General features: G+C 48.2%; 1 protein-coding gene across 1 annotated transcript in view; it reads right to left on the reverse strand.

Annotated features, from left to right (window-relative positions):
- Positions 1 to 10,793, reverse strand: part of Galnt14 (polypeptide N-acetylgalactosaminyltransferase 14) — a 221,467-nt gene extending 210,674 nt beyond the window's left edge. The window contains exon 1 of the mRNA XM_075955468.1: positions 10,043 to 10,793. Within this exon, the coding sequence (XP_075811583.1) occupies positions 10,043 to 10,171 (129 nt within the window). The 5' untranslated portion in view covers positions 10,172 to 10,793. The remainder of the gene's footprint in view (positions 1 to 10,042) is intronic.
- Positions 10,794 to 19,773: the final 8,980 nt, after the last annotated feature.

The following is a 19,773-nucleotide window of genomic DNA, read 5'->3' on the forward strand; positions in this document are numbered from 1 at the left end:
ATAGCCAATTATCTGAGAGGCTTAATTAATCCTTGCATCACATGGTCTGCTCGTCCCCGAGATCCTGGGGAAAACAATGGGCCTCCAATACAGGCACCCGTGAATATTTCAATGGTCATCAAGGAATTTGGCAGCCATGATTGCCTGCACGTCGCAGCTGCAAGTGATGGGCACATAAATATTGATTGGGCCGGTCTCTCTATGGCTGGGGAGCAGAGAGAGATCAGGAATGGATAGAGTGTCGTCAGAGGAATAAGAAATGCTACATAAATCTTCAGCCTTGACAACCAAAGGGGAATTTTTTTTTTTAAATTCCCAGGTCTCCACTGAGGGCAGAAATGGTCTGTGGAGTGGGATGGTCAAGATAGAATGGCCCCATCTCTCCTGTAGATGCTCCCCATTCCCACCCGTCCCCGGATAAGATACAAAAAGGAAGGGTATGAACAGCAGGATCCCCAGCAAGCAGGCTGTGGAGACAGCTGCTCTCTCTTCCACGGGCCTTCAAGCCCACTGGCAGGAACATGCACGCATGCTCTGTTTGCCTGCTTTCCTTGAAAGATCTCTGAAGTGCTTACGCTTAGGAAGACAGGAGACACGAGGCGAATTTAATTATTATTTTTTAAGTGGCAGATCATGTCTCCAGGAAATGGCATGCAGAAGAGGCTTTGAACTTGGAAATCAGCCTTGTCCAGGAAGCCGGGGATCAGACTTCTCTAATTTCTGAGATAAGGGCTCCTGCTGACAGAGGGTTGAATGGCTCAAAGTGGCCCAAAGCTGAACTCCCTTCTTTCAGTAAAAAAAAAAACCGCCTCTGTGTCCAGAGCAGTCCTGTGGCTCCAAGAAGCAGAGTGGCGAGCTGTCCCTGACCTTGGAGCCTGTGGGGAAGCAGAGGACTCTGGCAGAGCACAGGGCCCAGGGCTACCACTGTTTCTGCAGACTTCTTAGTGGGTTTCTCACCCAGTACCCTGTGCTCCCCACCTTAGAAAATGATTAGCATTTCAGGGAGTGGGGGGGGGAGTTCAGAAGAAAAGCAAAAGAATGTGATGAAAAGGGGCACCCCAGGTGGCGCCCCGCATGGCAGCAAGTTTTCTCACACCACAGTCACCATCTCCTCTCTGTCCCCAGCAGCTTCCTAGTGCTCATTAGGTCCTGTGATAGCAGTGGCTGCTGCCAGATGCAGAGCTTGCTGCCCTAGAAGGTCATTTCAGGCCGCTTATTCTGAAATACCAGAGCCAGCAAATTTCAGGAGCTTCTACAGAACTCCCCAGGGCACTAGCGTGTGCATATATCTATGAGAGTGAGCGAGTGTGTGTGTGTGTGTGTGTGTGTGTGTGTGTGTGTGTGTGTGGAGAGAGAGAGAGAGAGAGAGAGAGAGAGAGAGAGAGAGAGAGAATACATACATTCTTTATTATCCCAAAGGGTTCTTTCTTAATCAGTTCATCATCTGAAGACTCAGAGACTGATTTATCTTTTGGTTAGTCTAGCATTTCTGGTAAAATAATTAAAAGATAAGTAGTAGGGGCTAGGGAATAAATTGCTTACTTCACAAGCACGAGGACCTGAGTTTGGATCCCTAGAACCTATGTGAAAAGCCAGGCACTGCAGTAGGCCCTTGTAAGCTCAACACTGGGGAGATAGAAACAGAAAACTCCCTGGGGGCTTGCTGGCCTGCTAGTCTAGCTGGACCTGGTTTCCAAGAGGAAGATGGAGAACAATTAAGAAAGACAAGACACACTGTTATCCACCTCTGGCCTTCACACACGCATGCACTCACAGACACACACACACATGCACACCACTCATGCACACACACAAATTATGTATAGCCATAGGCTCTCCTTTCAGAGTTGTTTGCAACTAACCAGAATTGGCTCTCACTGCAGGCAGGATGATAGGGCATCATCTATGCTATGGTGTGCTGTTCCCAGTTCCCAGTTGAAGCAAGTGAGCCACGAGGAGAAAAGGCTGAGTTAGTCCTGGCACTGCCAAAGGTAGAAAAAGACACCCTGGTTGCCTTGTGTGTAAGTAAAAACCATACCTGATTTTGACCAAGTGGGGGCTCTGAGGTGGGCCAGAATGTATCACCTGGCTCTCATGTGCACCCGAGGCTGCAAAAGGAGCAAACTCACCACCTAGGTCAGGATAGCTCAGGCTCTGGGAAGAGCCAGCTGCCAGCTGCAGAGGCACAGGACACATCTCACTCACTTCCCCAAACAGATGGCCAGACCATCGTTCTGGGTCTCTGGAGTAAGTGTGCAGAAGCCATGGCAGGGTTCATATTCTCCCCCTAAGAGCAGAGCTGAGGAATTGTCCCCGCTTTCTAATTCAGATTATTTTCCAAAAACACATCAGGGACTTTTGCGACACTTTGGATGAGCGACAGACACGTCCGCGAACATTAGAACTCAAACAAAGGCACATAAAACCTGTCTCTGCAAAACTGCTTCCTGGGAGCCTGATGAAAGCTAAGATTCCTGGAAATCTGGGATGGCGGGGTGTAGCAGAGAGAGCAGGGTGGGGAGAAATCTTGAGTTTTAGGCATTGGCAGGCAGCAGGCTTATTCTATCCCTGCTTGGTTTACAAATGACCTCTGAGGAACCGAAGAAGCTGAGTGCTTTGGAGGGTCAGGCATCCCTGAAGAATGACACTCTCTGGACAGACAGAGAAGCGTTCATTCGACTTCCAGGTGTAAGTCTGTGCTTCCAGGGAAGGGAGGGTGAAATTGGACTGCTGGTTTTTGTTTTGAAAAATGTCAGGCCCTGTTGAGAAGTAGGTTGTAAAGTCCCATCCTCCGCAGGCTAACTCAGAGATGTCCCTAGTGCACAGACTCCTGGGTCCTGAGACAGGGCTTCCTGCCTGCACCTGGGGTAAAGAGAACCAGGAAAGCAAAAGCAAATCAGGATATGGACAGACACTTGGTTCTGAGGACCAGACAAATGGGCTTTGCAAAAGTCTCTGGGTCATGGATCAGAGTGGGCCAAAAATGAGCGGGGGAAAATTTCTCACAAAGGTGATGAAATAATAGCACAGGGGTTAAACTTTTTAAATACATGAAGTGCAGTTTTAAAAATTTAAAGGCTTATTCTAGAAAGTAAAGGCAAGCTATTTCCCAAGATTCCAACCTGCTTTTACAGTTTTTGCAAGCCTGCTGCAGGAGCACCCTGGTACCCTGCTTCAGGAACAGGGAAGCTGGTAGAGCACCTTGCATGGGCACCTGCACAGCAAATGAACGAGCAGACCTGCATCTGATAACAGACCGGCTCTGGTGATGCCAGGGCCCAAATCCCCTGGACAGAATCCAAGGTGCACATACAGAATGTCACTAGATTAATGGTGGCCTTCTGTAAAATCCATAACTCTTTTTTTGATTGGAGAAATTAATTACTGAATGAGAAATAAAACAGTGCTGTATAGTTAAGGTGCTGTTGGTATGCAAATACAACAGAAAGACAAGCTATGTTCTAATCACGTCTGCTGTATTTCTAGAACATTCTGAGACATTTGCATAGGCTGGAGGCACTTTACTCGAAGACTTTATATTTCTAATACCTCCTTCAAAAATCACCCTCCGGCCTGAAACTCTTGCTTTTACTGAGTCTTTGGACTAAATTTAGATTTTTGGAAATAAGAGACAAAAAAATTTGTTCCTTTTTTAAAAAAAAATCTGTCAGTTATTATATAATTTTCCAAATGGCAAACAAATGGCAGGAGAGAAGAGAAATGAACACACCTTTTTTTAAAAGTGATATAGTATTTATAATTAAAATACAGTTTGAATAAAACATCAAATTTGTCATATGGTTTTTCAATTAGAAATTAGAGATTCGATGAATAATTTTGGTAGGGGTACATAGCCCGCATTAAAATAAAATCAATATGGAAAAAAGTCAAGTTTAAAGATATCTTTACCGGAGCTTTTAATAGAGCCATCCTTTCTTCTGTGTGCTTGCGTGTGCATGAGTATAGAACCCTAGGTCAACCTCAGATGTCATTTCTCGGGAACTACCCACATTGTTTTTATAAAGGTGTGTGTGTGTGTGTGTGTGTGTGTGTGTGTGTGTGTGTGTGTGTGTTACATGCATGTTTATGTAAGAGTGTGCACATGTATGCATACATGTGGAAGCCAAAGGTAGACACCAGGTATCCCCACAGTCACCCTCCACCTTAGCTATCAAGACAGGCTCCATTGCTGAGGCCCGAGCTCAGCGGCTTGGCAAGACTACCTGGACAGTGAGAACCGAGGATCTATCTCTGCTTCCTACGATCTGGGATTACAGATGCTCACTCCACAGCTGACGTGTTCTGTTTTAGCTAAACGCTGATGAGGCAAGCTCGGGTCCTCACACTAGTACAGCAAGCACTTCACCATCAGAGCCAGCTCTCTAACCCCAGGCTTGTTCTTGAGACAAGGTCTTTCACCGGCCGAGAACTCAGTGACTGATTCGGTCGGGAATCCTGCCTCGGCCTCAGCAGAGCTGGGATTACAAGCACTAACTACAATGCCTGACTTTTCATGTGGGTGTTGGGCATAGAACTCTGGTCCTCATGCTTGAGCCACAAGTAGGCGAGCGATTTACTGAGTTACCAACGCATCTCCTACAACCATGCCTTTCAAGAAACCAAGAAAAAGATCCAGTTACTTTATTTAACCAGGACCGCAGCGCACCTCGTCCTTGTCCACTTCTCTCAGGCTGTGACGCTAAGAAGAGGGTTCCAGCAGGCCTGCTGTGAAGACATCATCACTGGGAGAATGTGGACATTTCATAACACAGTGAAAGCCTATGACCAAACAGAGTCTAATAGTTGGGCAGTCTCTGGGCCAGGAGCTCTTTCTCATAGAGACTTCATTCTCAACTTGACTGAAGAAGCAGAGGAAGGAAGTCCACTGTTCTTTAGAAATAAACAGATGCTCACCACCACGCTGATACTGGAGCTTTTAAAAGATATCCCAAAGGGAAGGTCTCTGCATATCTCAGAAGTAAGGTCTCTGCCTAAGCGTTCAGTCCTGTTTCCTGGTCCTAGATCTCTGCCAAGGGCAAGGAAAACAACCTGGAATCTCTCTTCTCTGGGGTGAGCCACATAATACTAGGACTCCACTTTCCCCAAAGCAAGCCATAAAACCTCAAAAGATTAATCCAACATATTCTGTGTGTTTTGCGATGGCAATAAAGAAATTCTCTGACCTGCCTTGTCTGATAGTAGATCTAAGCCCTTCTTTCCATAAGCAGTCCTGCCCACACCTGATGGGGGAGTGTCATATATCAATCTGTTGATTTCCTTGGTTAAGCAATAAAGAAACTGCTAGGCCCATTGGATAGGCCCACCCTTAGGTGGGTGGAGTAAACAGAACAGAATGCCGGGAGGAAGAGGAAGTGAGGTCAGACTCCACAGCTCTCCTCTCCGGAGCAGACGTAGGAGAGACACCATGCTACCCGCTCCAGGGAAGAAGCACGCTATGAAGCTCCAACCCAGGATGGACTTAGGCTAGAATCTTCCCGGTAAGCGCACCTAGGGGCGCTACACAGATGATTAGAAATGGGCTAAATTAATATGTGAGAATTAGCCTAGAATAGGCTAGATAGGAATGGGCCAGAGCAGTGTTTAAATGAATACAGTGTCCGTGTAATTATTTCAGGGCAAAAGCTAGCCGGGCAGGAGGCTTGGGGATTTGGGGACGCAACCCTGCCGCCGCCCATATTACTACACACACCCCGGAGGGAAAAATGCTGCTCAGATAGGTTTAAAGAATCTAAACAGTCTTTGCTGCTTCCACACCCCCACCCCCGCTTTGGAATGTACCCTCTCTTCCAGTGTTATGTCCTCTGTAGCCATCTACTCTTCGCCAGATCTACGATGTCTTTGACAATACACGCTGAGCCTTTGGGTCTTCAATCTGAAAGCTTCCATGGTATTTAAAACTATAATCAAATGGATCTGTTTTGCTTTCCTCTTGTTAACCTGCCTTTTGCTTTAAGGGTGTGGACCACAAGGAGGAAAGACATCATTCCACCCCTATGCTGGAAAGAAGCCTCAGCAAGAGGAAGTTTCCCCTATGCTTCCACATATCCCGGCAAAAGCTTCCCCCAGATTGCATAATTGCTTCCTACAAATGCCTAGTGTATTGAACTCATCCAAAACCTGAGTTTTCCCCCATAGTAGACAACTGCACCAACTTGTCAAGAAAGCAACCTCAGGCTAAAGGATATTACTTGATGGGTAAAGCTCCTATTCCTAAAACCCACATAAAAGCAGGCCATAATCAACAACCCGAGTCTGAAATCCCAGGGCTCCTACAGCAAGAAGAGAAGCAGAGACGGGAGAAAGCCGTGACCCTCTGACCCCAGATAGTCTGGCCTATACAGCAGAAAAACAGCAAAGGAAACCCGGCTCAAACAATACAGCTGTCAAGGACTACATCCAAGACTAATCTCTGAATGACTCACACACCCAAACATCATGCTTGCACACACACACAAAAACACACACCCCCAAACCTGCTTGCACATAGACATAAACACACACACATCCAAAGATGCTTATGCATACCCCCAAACATGCTAACACACACCCCAAAAAATGCTTACACACACACACACACACACACACACACACTTGGAAACTCCCCACCGGCAGCGAAGCTCTAGAAAGTAGATGAGGAGCTCACATTGTACACACTCCCAACCTTGAATCACCCTCAAGTGGAGACTTAGGCTGCCCATCTAATTTAGCAGCGAGGAAGAAAGATGAGGTGAGTGGACCCCAGAACATTGCTCATCCTGTTTTTGTCCTGATGCTGTTCTTGAAAAGCCTTTTTATCTCCATCCCAATACCATCATTTAGTCTCAAGTTCAAAAGAAAGTATTGTCTCCCTTGTTGGGAAGACTAAATGAGCATGTACGGGAAGTGGAGTCTGTGCATAGGAAAAGCACAGCATTGGAGTGACTACTTCCTGTGCACAAAGGTCCACACTGACTTAGTTACAATCACACTCGTGAATAAGAGGACACATTTGGCCATGTTCACACAAAGCAACAAAACCACAGACTTGGCATTCCTCATCTGTTTCTCAAGCGCTGCTTTATAGTCACATGACACGTTTACAGAGGTCCTAATCCTAGGACCTGCCCCCAGATCAACAAAATCATAATCTCCACAATCAACTCAAGAACTTCTCGACCAGTCAAGTTCTCCAAGCAATTCTAACATGCAATCAAGTCGGGGGCAAATACTATGTTCCTTTAGACACATCACACAAAGTTTCTATTCATTCCAATCACAGGACATAAAGCTGTTCTGGTCCCATCTTTCCTGGGATACACGCTGTGAGAGGATAATTTTATGTCAACTTGACACAAACTGAAGTCATCTGAGGGGAGGGAACCTCAGGTGAGAAAATGTCTTCATAAGATGGGGCTTTAGCAAGACTGCAGGGCATTTTTTAAATTGGTGTTTAATGAGCCCAACCCATTGTGGGTGATGCCATCCCTGGGCTGCAGGTCCTGGGTTCTATAAGAAAGCAGGCTGGATAAGGCACATGAAGCAAGCCAGTAAGCCGCACTCCTGCAAGACCTCAGCATCAGCTCCTGGCTCCAGCTTCCCGCCCTTTCTGAGTTCCTGTCCTGACTTCTTCAGTGATGAAAGTGATGTGGAAGTATGAGCCAAATAACCCCTTCCTCCCCAGTTAGATTTTAGTCACAGTGCTTCTTCACAGCAATAGTGACCCTAATAAAGTCACACACTAAGACTCATAGGAATGTTCATCCATAAACACATGCAAAAATACACACAAGACATATAGGTAGACACACATAAAAGTGAAAATGGGTTGTAGAAGGAAGCTAACCAAAAAGATGGAAAGGGTACACCTGATAATAAAATGTGTCAAATTTCGAGACCTAAAGAATAACTGAGACTTTTAGAAGGAGGTACAAAATGAGGAGCGGGTAAAATGTTCAGACAAAGAGCAGGCTTCTTGGAAGACTCCTGATATGAGACCATTCATCACTTATGATTCTACATCAGCAAGGAACTCCTCAGAGCTTACTCTCCCCCAACATGCACGCACACACACACACACATGCACACACACTATCAAAGGTCAATGACAAATCCATCGGAGCTGCACCCAAAACTAGCACAGTACCTGATCTCTAGCTGCCTGCTATCACTAAATGTGTGTTGAGCACAGACCAGGATAAAAGGTGGTAAACGAGTAAAAACAACGAACACCCCCATAGGAAAAGAGTACTTGTCCCAGATCCCTGGGGCAAAACTAAGAATAAGTCAGCTTAAGGTAATGAGATTCAGCACAAAACAGAGAAAGTTCGTGTCCCTGCAGGCATCATTAACTGCATCACACAGAGCAGAACCACCTAGGGAAAAAGAAAAAAAGCCCTGCAGGTCCGTGGTCAGGGTCTGCATCAGTGAGAAAATAGATCCTGCACTACAAAGGCTGCCTGATGGACAGGCCAATGGAAGGCATAGCTTCCCTGCTTAACCCCCTTCATAGACCCTAAAGTCCGGTGGGCCTCCCTAACCAGACCCATACAAGCTGTCCCTCTCTTGGTGCCCCTCCTCCATAGGCATTAGGCTGTCTTGTTCTTTTAAACCTGACTTAACCTGAACCTGGGATGCCCTCTGTCTACTGGCCGCTACTCCATCCTTCTCAATTTAGTCGTTGTGTCCTCTCTAAAAAGCCCAGGTTCTCATGACATCCAATGCAGGGAACCCATTTGACTGTCAATCCTGCATGTCCTGGACCATGGGTAAGTAAAACCACCTAGGAGCAAACCCCGGACCTCTGAATCCCATGCCACCTCACACATAGGCAAGGTATATACGAGCTAACTAAATGCTTGTTTTGATCAACTAACATTGGCAAGATGCCAAAACACGAGCGCCGGTGTACTTGGTTAAAAGGGCGTCCATAGGATCCAACTGGGAAAATTCGGAATGTGGAGGTCTGCGTTCAAAACCAAAATGATCTAAGTAAGACAAAATATTTAAAGACTCTTGACCTGTTTCCCCATCTATAAATAAGAACAATATTCGACAACTACTTATAAAGAAAGCACCCACTATGCTCTCAGCACACAGTAGGCCCTCCTTACTATACTAAGCGATGAGAGCCCCTCCCACTCAACACACTGGTGTTCATTAGTCTTCCTCCTTCGGACCACAAGCTCCTTCAAGGTCTTCTCCCACCCCTACAGAGCGCCTTGGACTCATAAGGGTTGTTTAGCTGCCAGCAAATTCCCCCAGAGGCCTCGCTCTGTTTCGCCTGTTCAAGGCTGTGGAAAAGGACAAGGGCTCTTAATCTCAAGAGTGAACCTGTAGGGGGAACCTTCCACTCCTCTGGGCTGCGCTGCTGGACAAGAGTTAGAAAGGCCACTTGGGTTCCTATTTCCCCAACTCCCCGCCCATAGGAAGGTTTCTGTTCTTAGCGGCTCATTCCTGAACACAATCAACTTCCAACGCAGCTAAAGGGCTGGGGAACAGGTTACAGAGTCAGGAGCTACCAAGCCAGGCTTGGTGGGCAGGGAAGGCTGGGGAGGCTACGGTGAGCTTGCTGGTGTTGCTCTCACGTGCGCAGCGCTCCCGGGTCATCAGCCTCCTCCTCTGGGGCCTGGCAGCAGAGAAAAGGAGGTTCGCACATCCACCAGACTTCGCATGGGTTCCAGCATGGCCCACCTAGTCAACCTCCAGCGACCCTCCAGCGGCACCCATCGACCGCCAGTCCCAGGGTGGGTGGTCCGCAGCGCCACCTCGGCCACCGGACTGCTACTTAAGTTGGGAGCCCCGCTAGGTACACGAGCGCGCGCCCACCACCCGCGCCCACTGCCACTTACACACACCAAGGAACTGCGCCCGGAGCTTCTTAAATTCCTCAAGCACCTCCCCATAGTCGCATCCCGCGCCAGTTACCTACTCGCGGCACCCAGACCCCCCCCCCCATGCTTTGGAACCCTCAAACCCCGCGCACAGACCTCGCGCCCTCCCACCGGGCAGTGCCCCGAGCCCTGCGCGCCACCAAACGGCATACCTTGGGGGTCTGCACTTCGGGTCCCACCGGCACCTCCAACTTCCTCTTGGTGACCCAGAAGAACAACAGCACGGTGATCCAGAGCACCCCGAAGATGGGCAGTGCCAGGCGGCGAGTCAGGCGCCGCATGGTCCCCTCTGCCTGTTCCTCTCGGCGGCGACGCGTCCCTGGGGCACCCCCCGGCGGTCAGGGGCGGCGGGGCACGAGTCGCCGAGCGCGTCTCTCTAAGAGAAAAGCTTCTCCGGGGATCCCGATGTTGGGTTGTGGGATCCTGCCCCTCCCGCTTCAGAGAGAAGCCACAGCCGGAGACCAAGCGGCGAGGGGCGCCGGAGACTCGAGACACGGCCGGGAAGGGACGAGGGGCAGCTCAGTAGGGCGCCCGCTCCAGCCGGAGAGCCGCGGTGACCGCCGAGATGCTGCTGCGCGCCGTGACTGCCTTTGCCCGCGGCCGCCGCGAGGAAAACCGCCTGGAGCAGCTGGGAAGGTAGAATCCGAGGCTCTGCCCGGCACCCCAGGAGGAGCACGAGGAGGAGGGAGCGCGGAGGGAGGGCGGGCCCGACAGACAGACTGACTCCGAGCAAGAGCTGGGCGGGAGGGAACCCGGCTCTGAGAGGGGGCGCTACCGCCTCCCGCCGACCGAGGAGCACCGCGCTTTGAGGGGCCTTGGATGCAGCTCTCCGGACTGTCCCGGGCTAGAGCCCTGCGGGTCGGGATGGGGCGGGGTGGGGCGGGGACGGGTTACCGGAATGCTAGCTACTCCCGCTGCAAGCTGGTACTTAAGGTTCGCACCAACCCGCGCCAGGTGAGGCACTGCCTGGGAGGAGTTCCCGATCCATGCAGGGCGCTGCATGTGGCACTCCGATTAGGATCCCCTAACCCGCAGCCAACATTGGGATAGTGGGGCTGACCCAGATGCTGCCTCAAGTCCAGGCTCACTTGCTTGACCATTCAGGGCCAAGGTCAAGTTCAGTCATCTCCCTAGGGCATTTCTTTGCCTTTGAGCAGGTGCCTGGCAACTTTCTCTGCTTAATGGAAAACTGAGCTGGTCTAAATTTAACTTGAAAGATGTCCTTTTAAAAATTAAGGCAAGATTATCTCCCTGAGGAGTTTTCTCTCCTTGTAAAGTATCGGGACTTGCTGGAGAGGGGACCTAAAGTTAGGGCAACTACAAGAAGCTGCGAGAAAATGACCGTGGGAGTGTGAACACCAGGTATGCGGGAGTATCTTTCAAAATTCCTTTCCCGAAGGCTTTTAAGGAATATGCCCTCCAGCCACAGACTAAAGTCGTTTCGATTTAGAGACAGGAAAGATTCTGAATCCAGTTTCTGCATAGGCCTCAGGTAGGCTGGAATTCTAGCCCTATCTGTAAATTAGGAAATGGTTCCTAACACAGTCTACCACACCAACAGTGCCAATCACAAATGCATTCCATCCCATCCCTTCCCTACTGGAGTCTGCGTTTTAAAACGGATGTGAACACTGAATGCCAGGTATCTATCGGTCTGACCTGAGAGTTCAGAGAGAAAAGGTGAGCAAGTTTTGCACAGTCTGGGGGAGCAGTGGCCACTGAAGCCACGCTGCCGTTGCTTTAGAGGAAGGCTGGCTTTCAGTTTCTTCAGGTGAAACTGTCCAGCCGCGTCCTCCCTGCATCTTCCTTCACAGAGCTAGAGCGTGGCATCCGGGCAGCGCCCACACCTGAGTGCAGGTAAGAAAGATGTCAGTCAGCTCTCAAGACGCCAGAACTCCTCCCCCTGGTGCTATGAAGCCCTCAAGACACACGCTCAGTAACAGAGGAACCCCCACAAAGCCACCAGTATTTGGTACCTTGTCTTTCAGCCATAAGGCAGCCATGCCCAAAAGCCATGGAAGAGTCCTGGAGGAAAGGGGCTGGGGGTAAGAAATCTGGGGTTGGGCTGTGGAAATCAAACAGCCAGAAAAAGCTTGCCAGCCCATTGCTAAATGCAACTGGGTTTGCTGAGCACCGCAGACCCCTGTTGACTGCTGACATGTCCCACACTTGTCTTTGTTGGACTCCTAGCCTCTGAAAGGTTGGGTCTACTCTCCGGTTGATGCTTCCGTCGGGCAAAGGCCCCTGGGTAAATAACTGCGTAGGAGGGATGGGAAATGGTTAAAAAAAAAGCACCCACTCCTGCAGCTTTCGGAGCTCCACGGATCCTTTCCAGGAGCCTCACCCTAGGCCCCTGGTCCCTGGCCTACAAAGGGTTCTGTGTCAGCTCTGCAGGGGACCCCACCCCCCACCTCCAGGCAAGCGCCAGAGCATCAGCGCCGGAGTCCATTGCTCAGCGCTTTGTGATGCTGCCTCTGAGTACCAGATGGCAGACAGTTACACAACACCACCGCCAAGCTCTTGAGATGGTGCAGCCCCACACTGCCTGCTGCTGAAGGGCTTCATTCAGACTGGGCGGCATATGGGGAAGCCAAGGCCCTGGGGTGAGACGACTCCACACCAAGGCCTGTGATACGGGGGAGACTGGAGATTTTCTTCTAAATCTCACAAATCGTTATTGTTTTGTCTCCCTCTCACATGGAGAAGAGTCCCTGGGCCTCGGAAGATTTCCGAAGAATCCAGTTTTGCTAAGTGTCATCACCTGACCCAACCAAAAGACATATTGGTCTAGGTTTTCAGGCCAGTAAGGGTCATTACAGTTGGTGTTATAGGTAAGTCTTCTAAAACTTCTGGAGCCAGACGAATCTCCATGCAGATCCCAGCACTGTAGATCTCTTCTGGGATCCAACATATCTAGAAGTTCCCCCAAGCTTGGACAGATCGTTAAAACTGTTCAATAACCAGGATAGAGGGTGTGGCAATGGCTCGGTCTGTGAAGTGTTTGCTTTGCAAACACAAGGTGCTAGTCCCATTGGCAGAACTCATAAAGAAACTGTACTCTCGCAAAGCCAGAGCTGAGGAGGCAGAGACAGGCAGGTCCCTAAGGTTCATAACCAGCTACCCTAGTCTGCCTGGCGAGTTCCAGGCCTGTGAGAGACCCTAGCTTAAAAATACAAGATGGATGATACTTGAGAATAAGATCCAAGGTTATCTATCCTCCGGGCCCCACGCACGTGTGCACATCTACGCACAAATACGCATGTGCACCAGCCTAAATAACATAGTGCCCTGGTGATTCCACAAGGGACATTAATTATATCATTGGTGACCAATCCAATGCAGTTCTCTCATAATCAATATGGGGAGAAAAAGCTTCAAGCAAAAGATTTTGGCAGGAAATGAAGAAGAAAAAAAAGTCTGCTCTGAATTAGGACTCTCATTTAGTCTAAATAGATCTACCTCCTGGTTACGATTCTTTAGCCGGTTCATTCCTCTAGGTTCCAATTTTGTCCCCATGTAACGTGACATTCTCGCCAAGCACCTGTCAGCTCACACATTTACGGGTCTAACCTTTCTTTTCCCCTGGACCTGGACTCTTTATACCACTCCCGTCATTGGTAGGTTCGGTAGAAGCTGTTCTCTCCTCACAGGCAAAGACATTAGAGAGCAAATTGGGTACTGGAGCAGATGTGAGTCATTCATGTTAGTATAAAAACTACGGAATAAAACCCATTATGGCCCCAGAAAGCTGTGTAAAGCAGCATATGGAGCAAATGTAAGCTGGAAACAGGAGGAAGCTGTGAAGTCCGATGCATATGCTCCCCGGCGGCGCGCTTGCTGTGGGCTTTCACACTTTGCTTTCGTTCCTTTTAGCTGTCGGCTTGCCACTCTCCTTCAGCTCACTGCACAGGCAGCAAGCACCCTTTGTTCCTTTCGGATCACAGTCCTCACGTCCATCCTCCCTGCCCACCAGGAGTTTTCGGGGGGTGTGCGTGTGTGTTCTTGCTCTTGTGACTCTATGCATATCTTGCCATCTGAACACTCACTAGATCTGTCACCACCCATGTGGCGCCCCCATGGCCAGCCTCATACATTTGACCAACTGGGGCGAGGTGGTTTTCTGTGGAGGAGTTTGCCTCTTCTAGACCAGGGGGGAAAGGTGGACAGGGGCTAGGCAGATGGTGGCACAGGAAGATGAGAGGCTTACATGCTGTTCCAGCCCTGGCAGGGTTTCCCGGCCGAAAAAAAAAAAAGTGATAGGGGAGAATTCAAAGATGTCTGTCTTTATTCCACAGCCCTACAGGCGCAAGTCTTTGAGTCAACCCCTGCAGTGGGCCCTGTTCAAGTTTTAGCTGTAAATAATGCATCAATCCCCCTCCGCCTCTGCGTTCTTGTTGCTTCTCTCTACCGTAGATCCTGTCAAAATCACATGTCCTGGGTCTCCTACCAGGGTTTTTTCTGCAGTGAGCAATGGCGTCCTCTGGGCTGAGTGTAAAGGAGAAGGAGCTGTTATCAACCCCACGCCTACCCTTTCTGCCACATTGGTACGTTTTCGTCAGAGGGATGAAGTCAGATGGCTGGTCCTCTCATCTTTGGTGACTACATGGGCGGCTCTATCTCGGGGTTCAGGCACCTGGCGGTCACCTAATTTAATAATCGATATCTATTAAACATTTTACTTTATGATCCCATACCCCAGCCCTTCCCTCCACCTTTTTTATTTTCTCATGCACTACCGTATAATTTGTTTCCTTGAAAGGGATTCAGATTTTTGCATTTCAAAAGCCTGTTTTTCTTCATTATTTTGAAATACCCCCCAAAACTTTCTTTGTTCCTTATCCAAATGCCAAGCGTAAAATTTACTATTGCTACAACGATAGGTCTTGGCTGATTGTAGAAATGGATTTGCTTGTCGATGATGGTGGCCCCTCCCCCACGTTTTGCATAGAAAATGCAGTGTTCTCACTGGTATGAAAAAGTGACTCGGCTTAATGAGAAAGAAAGAAAGAAAAACTGAAGACAAACCCTTAACTCAGATAACTAGTGGGGATTCTGACAGAGAGGAGCCGAGTCTGAGGAGTAGGAGGACCCAATGACAGTTGTCATGCCCTGGATCCCGCCTGCTTTATACATGATAGTCATCTGTACTGGAAGACCTCAGCGTGAGGACCTCAGCCTACAGCTAAGTCTTAGGCGTAACTAAGCCCTCTCAAAACTGCCAGGAACTTTAAAGAGGTGCCAAGCATACCCTAAGGGTGTATAGCCACAAAATGAAGACACCCACCAGAGGCCAAGAGCACATTTGATATGGAGTCACTAGCTGAGAAGAGCCCAATGCCTCAGTTTGCTTGAGTTCCTTGTACTCATCTTTTTTTGGCACAACTGTCAACAGCGTCCCCTTTCATGTTCGAGACATTTCTGGTATAGATATTAAATGGATAATAATTTTAAAAAATTGGTGCTTCTAAAAGAAAGATGGCTTAAAACATGGGTCCTTGCTCTTCAAATTGATATACACACACACACACACACACACACACACACACACACACACACACACACATATATATATATATATATATATATATATATATATATTAGAGAGATAGAGAAGCCCTAAATAGTCACACAGGATTATTTTGACAATATGTACAAATCAAGCAGGCTTTGCATAAGGTAACCATGTGGCACATAGCATGACGTCATTGTATTTTCTGGTCCCATGCACCTTTCTAAAGATGTTTCACCCACATGTCAGCTCACTGATCCTGGAAAGCACCTGGATTCCTTCGGAGGAGCAGGAGCTCCAGAGCCCAGGCTCCACATGAGTGGACGGAGTGAGAGGAAGCCGAGGAATATTGGTGTAAGCATGATGAAACCAGAAGTAGGGAGCATGGGGGGGGGGGTGGCACGGATATCACAGCAACAGGGACTGTGGGGGGCCATGGAAGTGATTGCCTGCACCTGGTCACCACCAACACAAATCAACTGCGACCAGAGCTTTCCAGATGAGCAACAGAAACGGATGCCTAGATAGTAATGTGAAGTCATGCAGTCTCCCGGAGGATCGTAATGGTGGGTAGCTCACTCAATAACCCCCCCCTTACCAAAAAACAAATGACAAAAATAATGGATAGAGTAAACAGAACAGGTATGTAATCAGGATCTAGCTTGCTGTTTGCCAGTTTGCAAATTACATGTAGCCACACGCGGATGTTCCTAGACACCTTGGAGACTTAGCTAGGAAAAGGGGGGAAAAGAACCAGAATCATAGGTCTAACAAGGACCTTGGACATCATTTAGTTCAGCACTCTTCACTGTGTACTTAAAGAAATTGTAGCCCATAAAATCTGAATGATCAGCCAGCAGCAAGACAGTGTGCTGGTGATCAAACCTGGAGTATCCCTATACACCATGTTCCAAAGGGACATTCTTCCCAGACGAACAGGGAGCCGAGACATGTCTGGGAATGGAGATGGGGAAGCCACTGAACTCAGAAGATTCCAGATAATCCACAAAGCAACAAAGACTCTGAGCGGTTTGCTCAGGGGGCTATAAATAAAAGCCTCCCCCCCAGCTCTGTCAGAAAATATAAGCTGGCAATTGGAACAAAAGCCTAAGCATTAAAGATCTGGTCCCCCCCTCGTGTGACAGTAGGACTCCTAAATAGAGGTACCTTGGTCCAGCTGAAAATTAGCTACATCCCAACAGGAAAACCATTTTTAGAGCCATGCTCTGCACCTGTCTTCCATTTCACTTGCTAAGTGCAGTACAAATATTAATTAAACATAGATTATTTGAAAAGTGATCTTAGCATTTGAACTTAACTGTGCTTTGTCAGAAACGATATTAATATCATCCCCCTGTTGTAGTTTTTCTCTGTGCAATTTACTTCACACATCCCCTGGCTATTTCACCTTTTGTGTCGTCATTTTCATGAGGCAAACGAAAATAATATTTCTCTTGTGCACAAAAGAGCCAAATCCCCTTCTCTGGCTTGAGCCGACAAAGGCCAGTTTGAACGATAATGGAAAAGGACCCTGATGTACAGTCCAAGCCCAAATCCTCAGGGAAAAATAATGCATCTCTTTGGGGGGAAAATCGCTTATACTTATGAGGTAGGATTTTCAATTTATAAAGGTTTTCCATTTCTTTTGATTGCCAGGATAACTGCATTCCAGAAAGGTTAGCCTTCTCCTGTATTAAGACAGAACTGCCTCTCAGCTCTGGGATGCAGACTCAGAAATGGTGAGTGACAAGCTTCTCTCTCCATGTGCTGGACCACCAGCCTGGGGGATTTTCAAGCAGTGCTGATCAGAGGGCTAAAATCCATTACCCAGAGAGATGGGAACGTTCCTCTCACTGATTCCTTCCCCCATCTTTGCTTCCAGGCCTGAATTCCAAATTGATTTCCTTAATAACTATTAAAGATCTTTTTAATTAAACCAGGCATCCTCTTCCTTGGCAAACTTTTCTTGATGACATCTCTGGTTAATTAAAGGTTTAAGCTGAAAAGACGTATTACATAAGAACAAGGGAAGCTGCTTTATGGCATGCCCGTGAAGGATCCTGCTGACTCCTGCAGCGGAAACCCAGCTCTGCCTAGGAGTTGTTCATCTTGCCTTTCCAGGCAAGCAAGGCCCCCAGGAAGTGTTAATGATAAAGGTGTCTGGGTTGGGTGAGGCAGGTTTTCTCTTTCCTCTATTTCTGTTTCTCCCTTTTGACTTGCCTGGTAAGTGTTTCTCAAGTGTTTCTCACTAAAAGCATCACGCATTGCCATCCCAACTCACTGATCCTGACAAAACGTTTTTACCTTTTCATCCAAAATTCCTGAGGTAGTCGATACATTTGCAATAAGGGAAGAAAGAAGAGGCCTTTCCACCCATCGATGAATTGCAACCACCTCTACAAGAGAACAATGCCAGTTATTCATAAAAAAATAAAATAAAAAATAATTTGGGATGTGTATGTGTGTGTTTGTTCATTAGTAAATTGCCCTGATTCATTCACTTCCTCACTCCTAGGCCCCTATTTTGAAATGGCACAAGGTTATAAAGTATAGAGACTCACTGAAAAGCAAAGCTTTTCTTCATACAAGGTTAGAGAGCTCTTAAGGTAGGAATTTCACCTATGAGCTTATCTTTCTGCCTCGGAGGTTTGAAACAAAAGATTTCAAACCTAGATGTCTGTGGAAATTAGGGAATTCTTCTGTTAAAAAGTCACTCATTTCTACCTCACCTGCCCTCATCTTACCTTTCTCCACCTCACCTGCCAGCATCTCAACTGCCTGCACCTCACCTGCCTGCACCTCTCCTGCCTCCACATCACCTGCCTGCACCTCATCTGCCTGCACCTCTCCTGCCTTCACATCACCTGCCTTCACCTCACCTGCCTGCACCTCACCTGCTCTCACATCACCTGCCTCCACATCACCTGCCTGCACCTCTCCTGCCTCCACATCACCTGCCTGCACCTCTCCTGCCTCCACATCACCTGCTCTCACATCACCTGCCCCCACATCACCTGCCTGCACCTCACCTGCCCCCCACATCACCTGCCCACACCTCACCTGACTGCATCTCACCTGCCCCCCACATCACCTGCCTGCACCTCACCTGCCTGCACTTCACCTGCCTGCACCTCTCCTGCCTCCACATCACCTGCCTGCACCTCACCTGCTCTCACATCACCTGCCCATACCTCACCTGCCTGCACCTCATCTGCCTCCACATCACCTGCCTGCACCTCACCTGCTTCTATCTCACCTGCCCACACATCACCTGCCTCCACATCACCTGCCTGCACCTCACCTGCTCTCACATCACCTGCCCATACCTCACCTGCCTGCACCTCACCTGCCCTCACATCACCTGCCTGCACCTCACCTGCTTCTATCTCACCTGCCCACACATCACCTGCCTCCACATCACCTGCCTGCACCTCACCTGCCCGCACCTCATCTGCCTGCACTTCACCTGCCCCCACCTCACCTGCCCCAACCTCACCTGCATGCACCTCATCTGCCTGCTGAAAGTTTACAGGTAGATTCTCTAGATACACAGGTATGGTGTCCGTTGGTTTAGAAGATGGCTTCACATCAATTCAATGCTACCTGTAAGCCTGCCTAAAATGGCAAGGATGGTCCACTGTTTCTGTGTTTTGGTCTGACAGACAATTCAGAAAGGTAAGACCAAGCCTCACTAATATTATTAAGGAAAGGGAGCTGCAGTTCTATGAAACACCAAGTAAGAAAAGGAAAAGACCACACATCACACAGAGATTACCAGGTCTACATCAATTTACTTAGGAGATCCTATCTTTTTTTTCTTCCCATGTAGACTAAATCTATGCATGTTCTCTTAGGGTCCTCACTGCTGTCTAGGTTCCCTGGGATTGTGAAATGTAGGCTGGTTTTCTTCGCTTTATGTCTAAAAGCCACTTATGAGTGAGTACATATATTTGTCTTTCTGGGTCTGGGTTACCTGACTCAATATGATGTTTTTAGATCTATCCGTTTACCCGCAAATTTCAAGATGTCATTTTTTTCTGCTATATAGTGTTCCATGTACATTAAAATGTACCACATTTTCCTTATCCATTCTTTGGTCAAGGGGCATTTAGGTTGTATCCACGTTTTGGCTATGACAAGCAATGCTGCTATGAACATAGCTGAGCATATGTCCATGTGATCCGATTGAGCATCCTTTGGATATATACCCAAAAGTAGTATTGTTGGATCTTGAGGTAGGTCGCTTCCTAATTTTCTGAGAAATCACCACACTGACATCCAAAGGGGTTGTACCAGCTTTCACTCCCACCAGCAATGCAGAAGTGTTCCCTTTACCCCACATCCTCTCCAATAAAAGTTGTGATCAGTGTTTTT

Source organism: Microtus pennsylvanicus, chromosome 21 (genome assembly GCF_037038515.1).
Source record: "Microtus pennsylvanicus isolate mMicPen1 chromosome 21, mMicPen1.hap1, whole genome shotgun sequence".
NCBI classification, from domain to species: Eukaryota; Metazoa; Chordata; class Mammalia; order Rodentia; family Cricetidae; genus Microtus; species Microtus pennsylvanicus.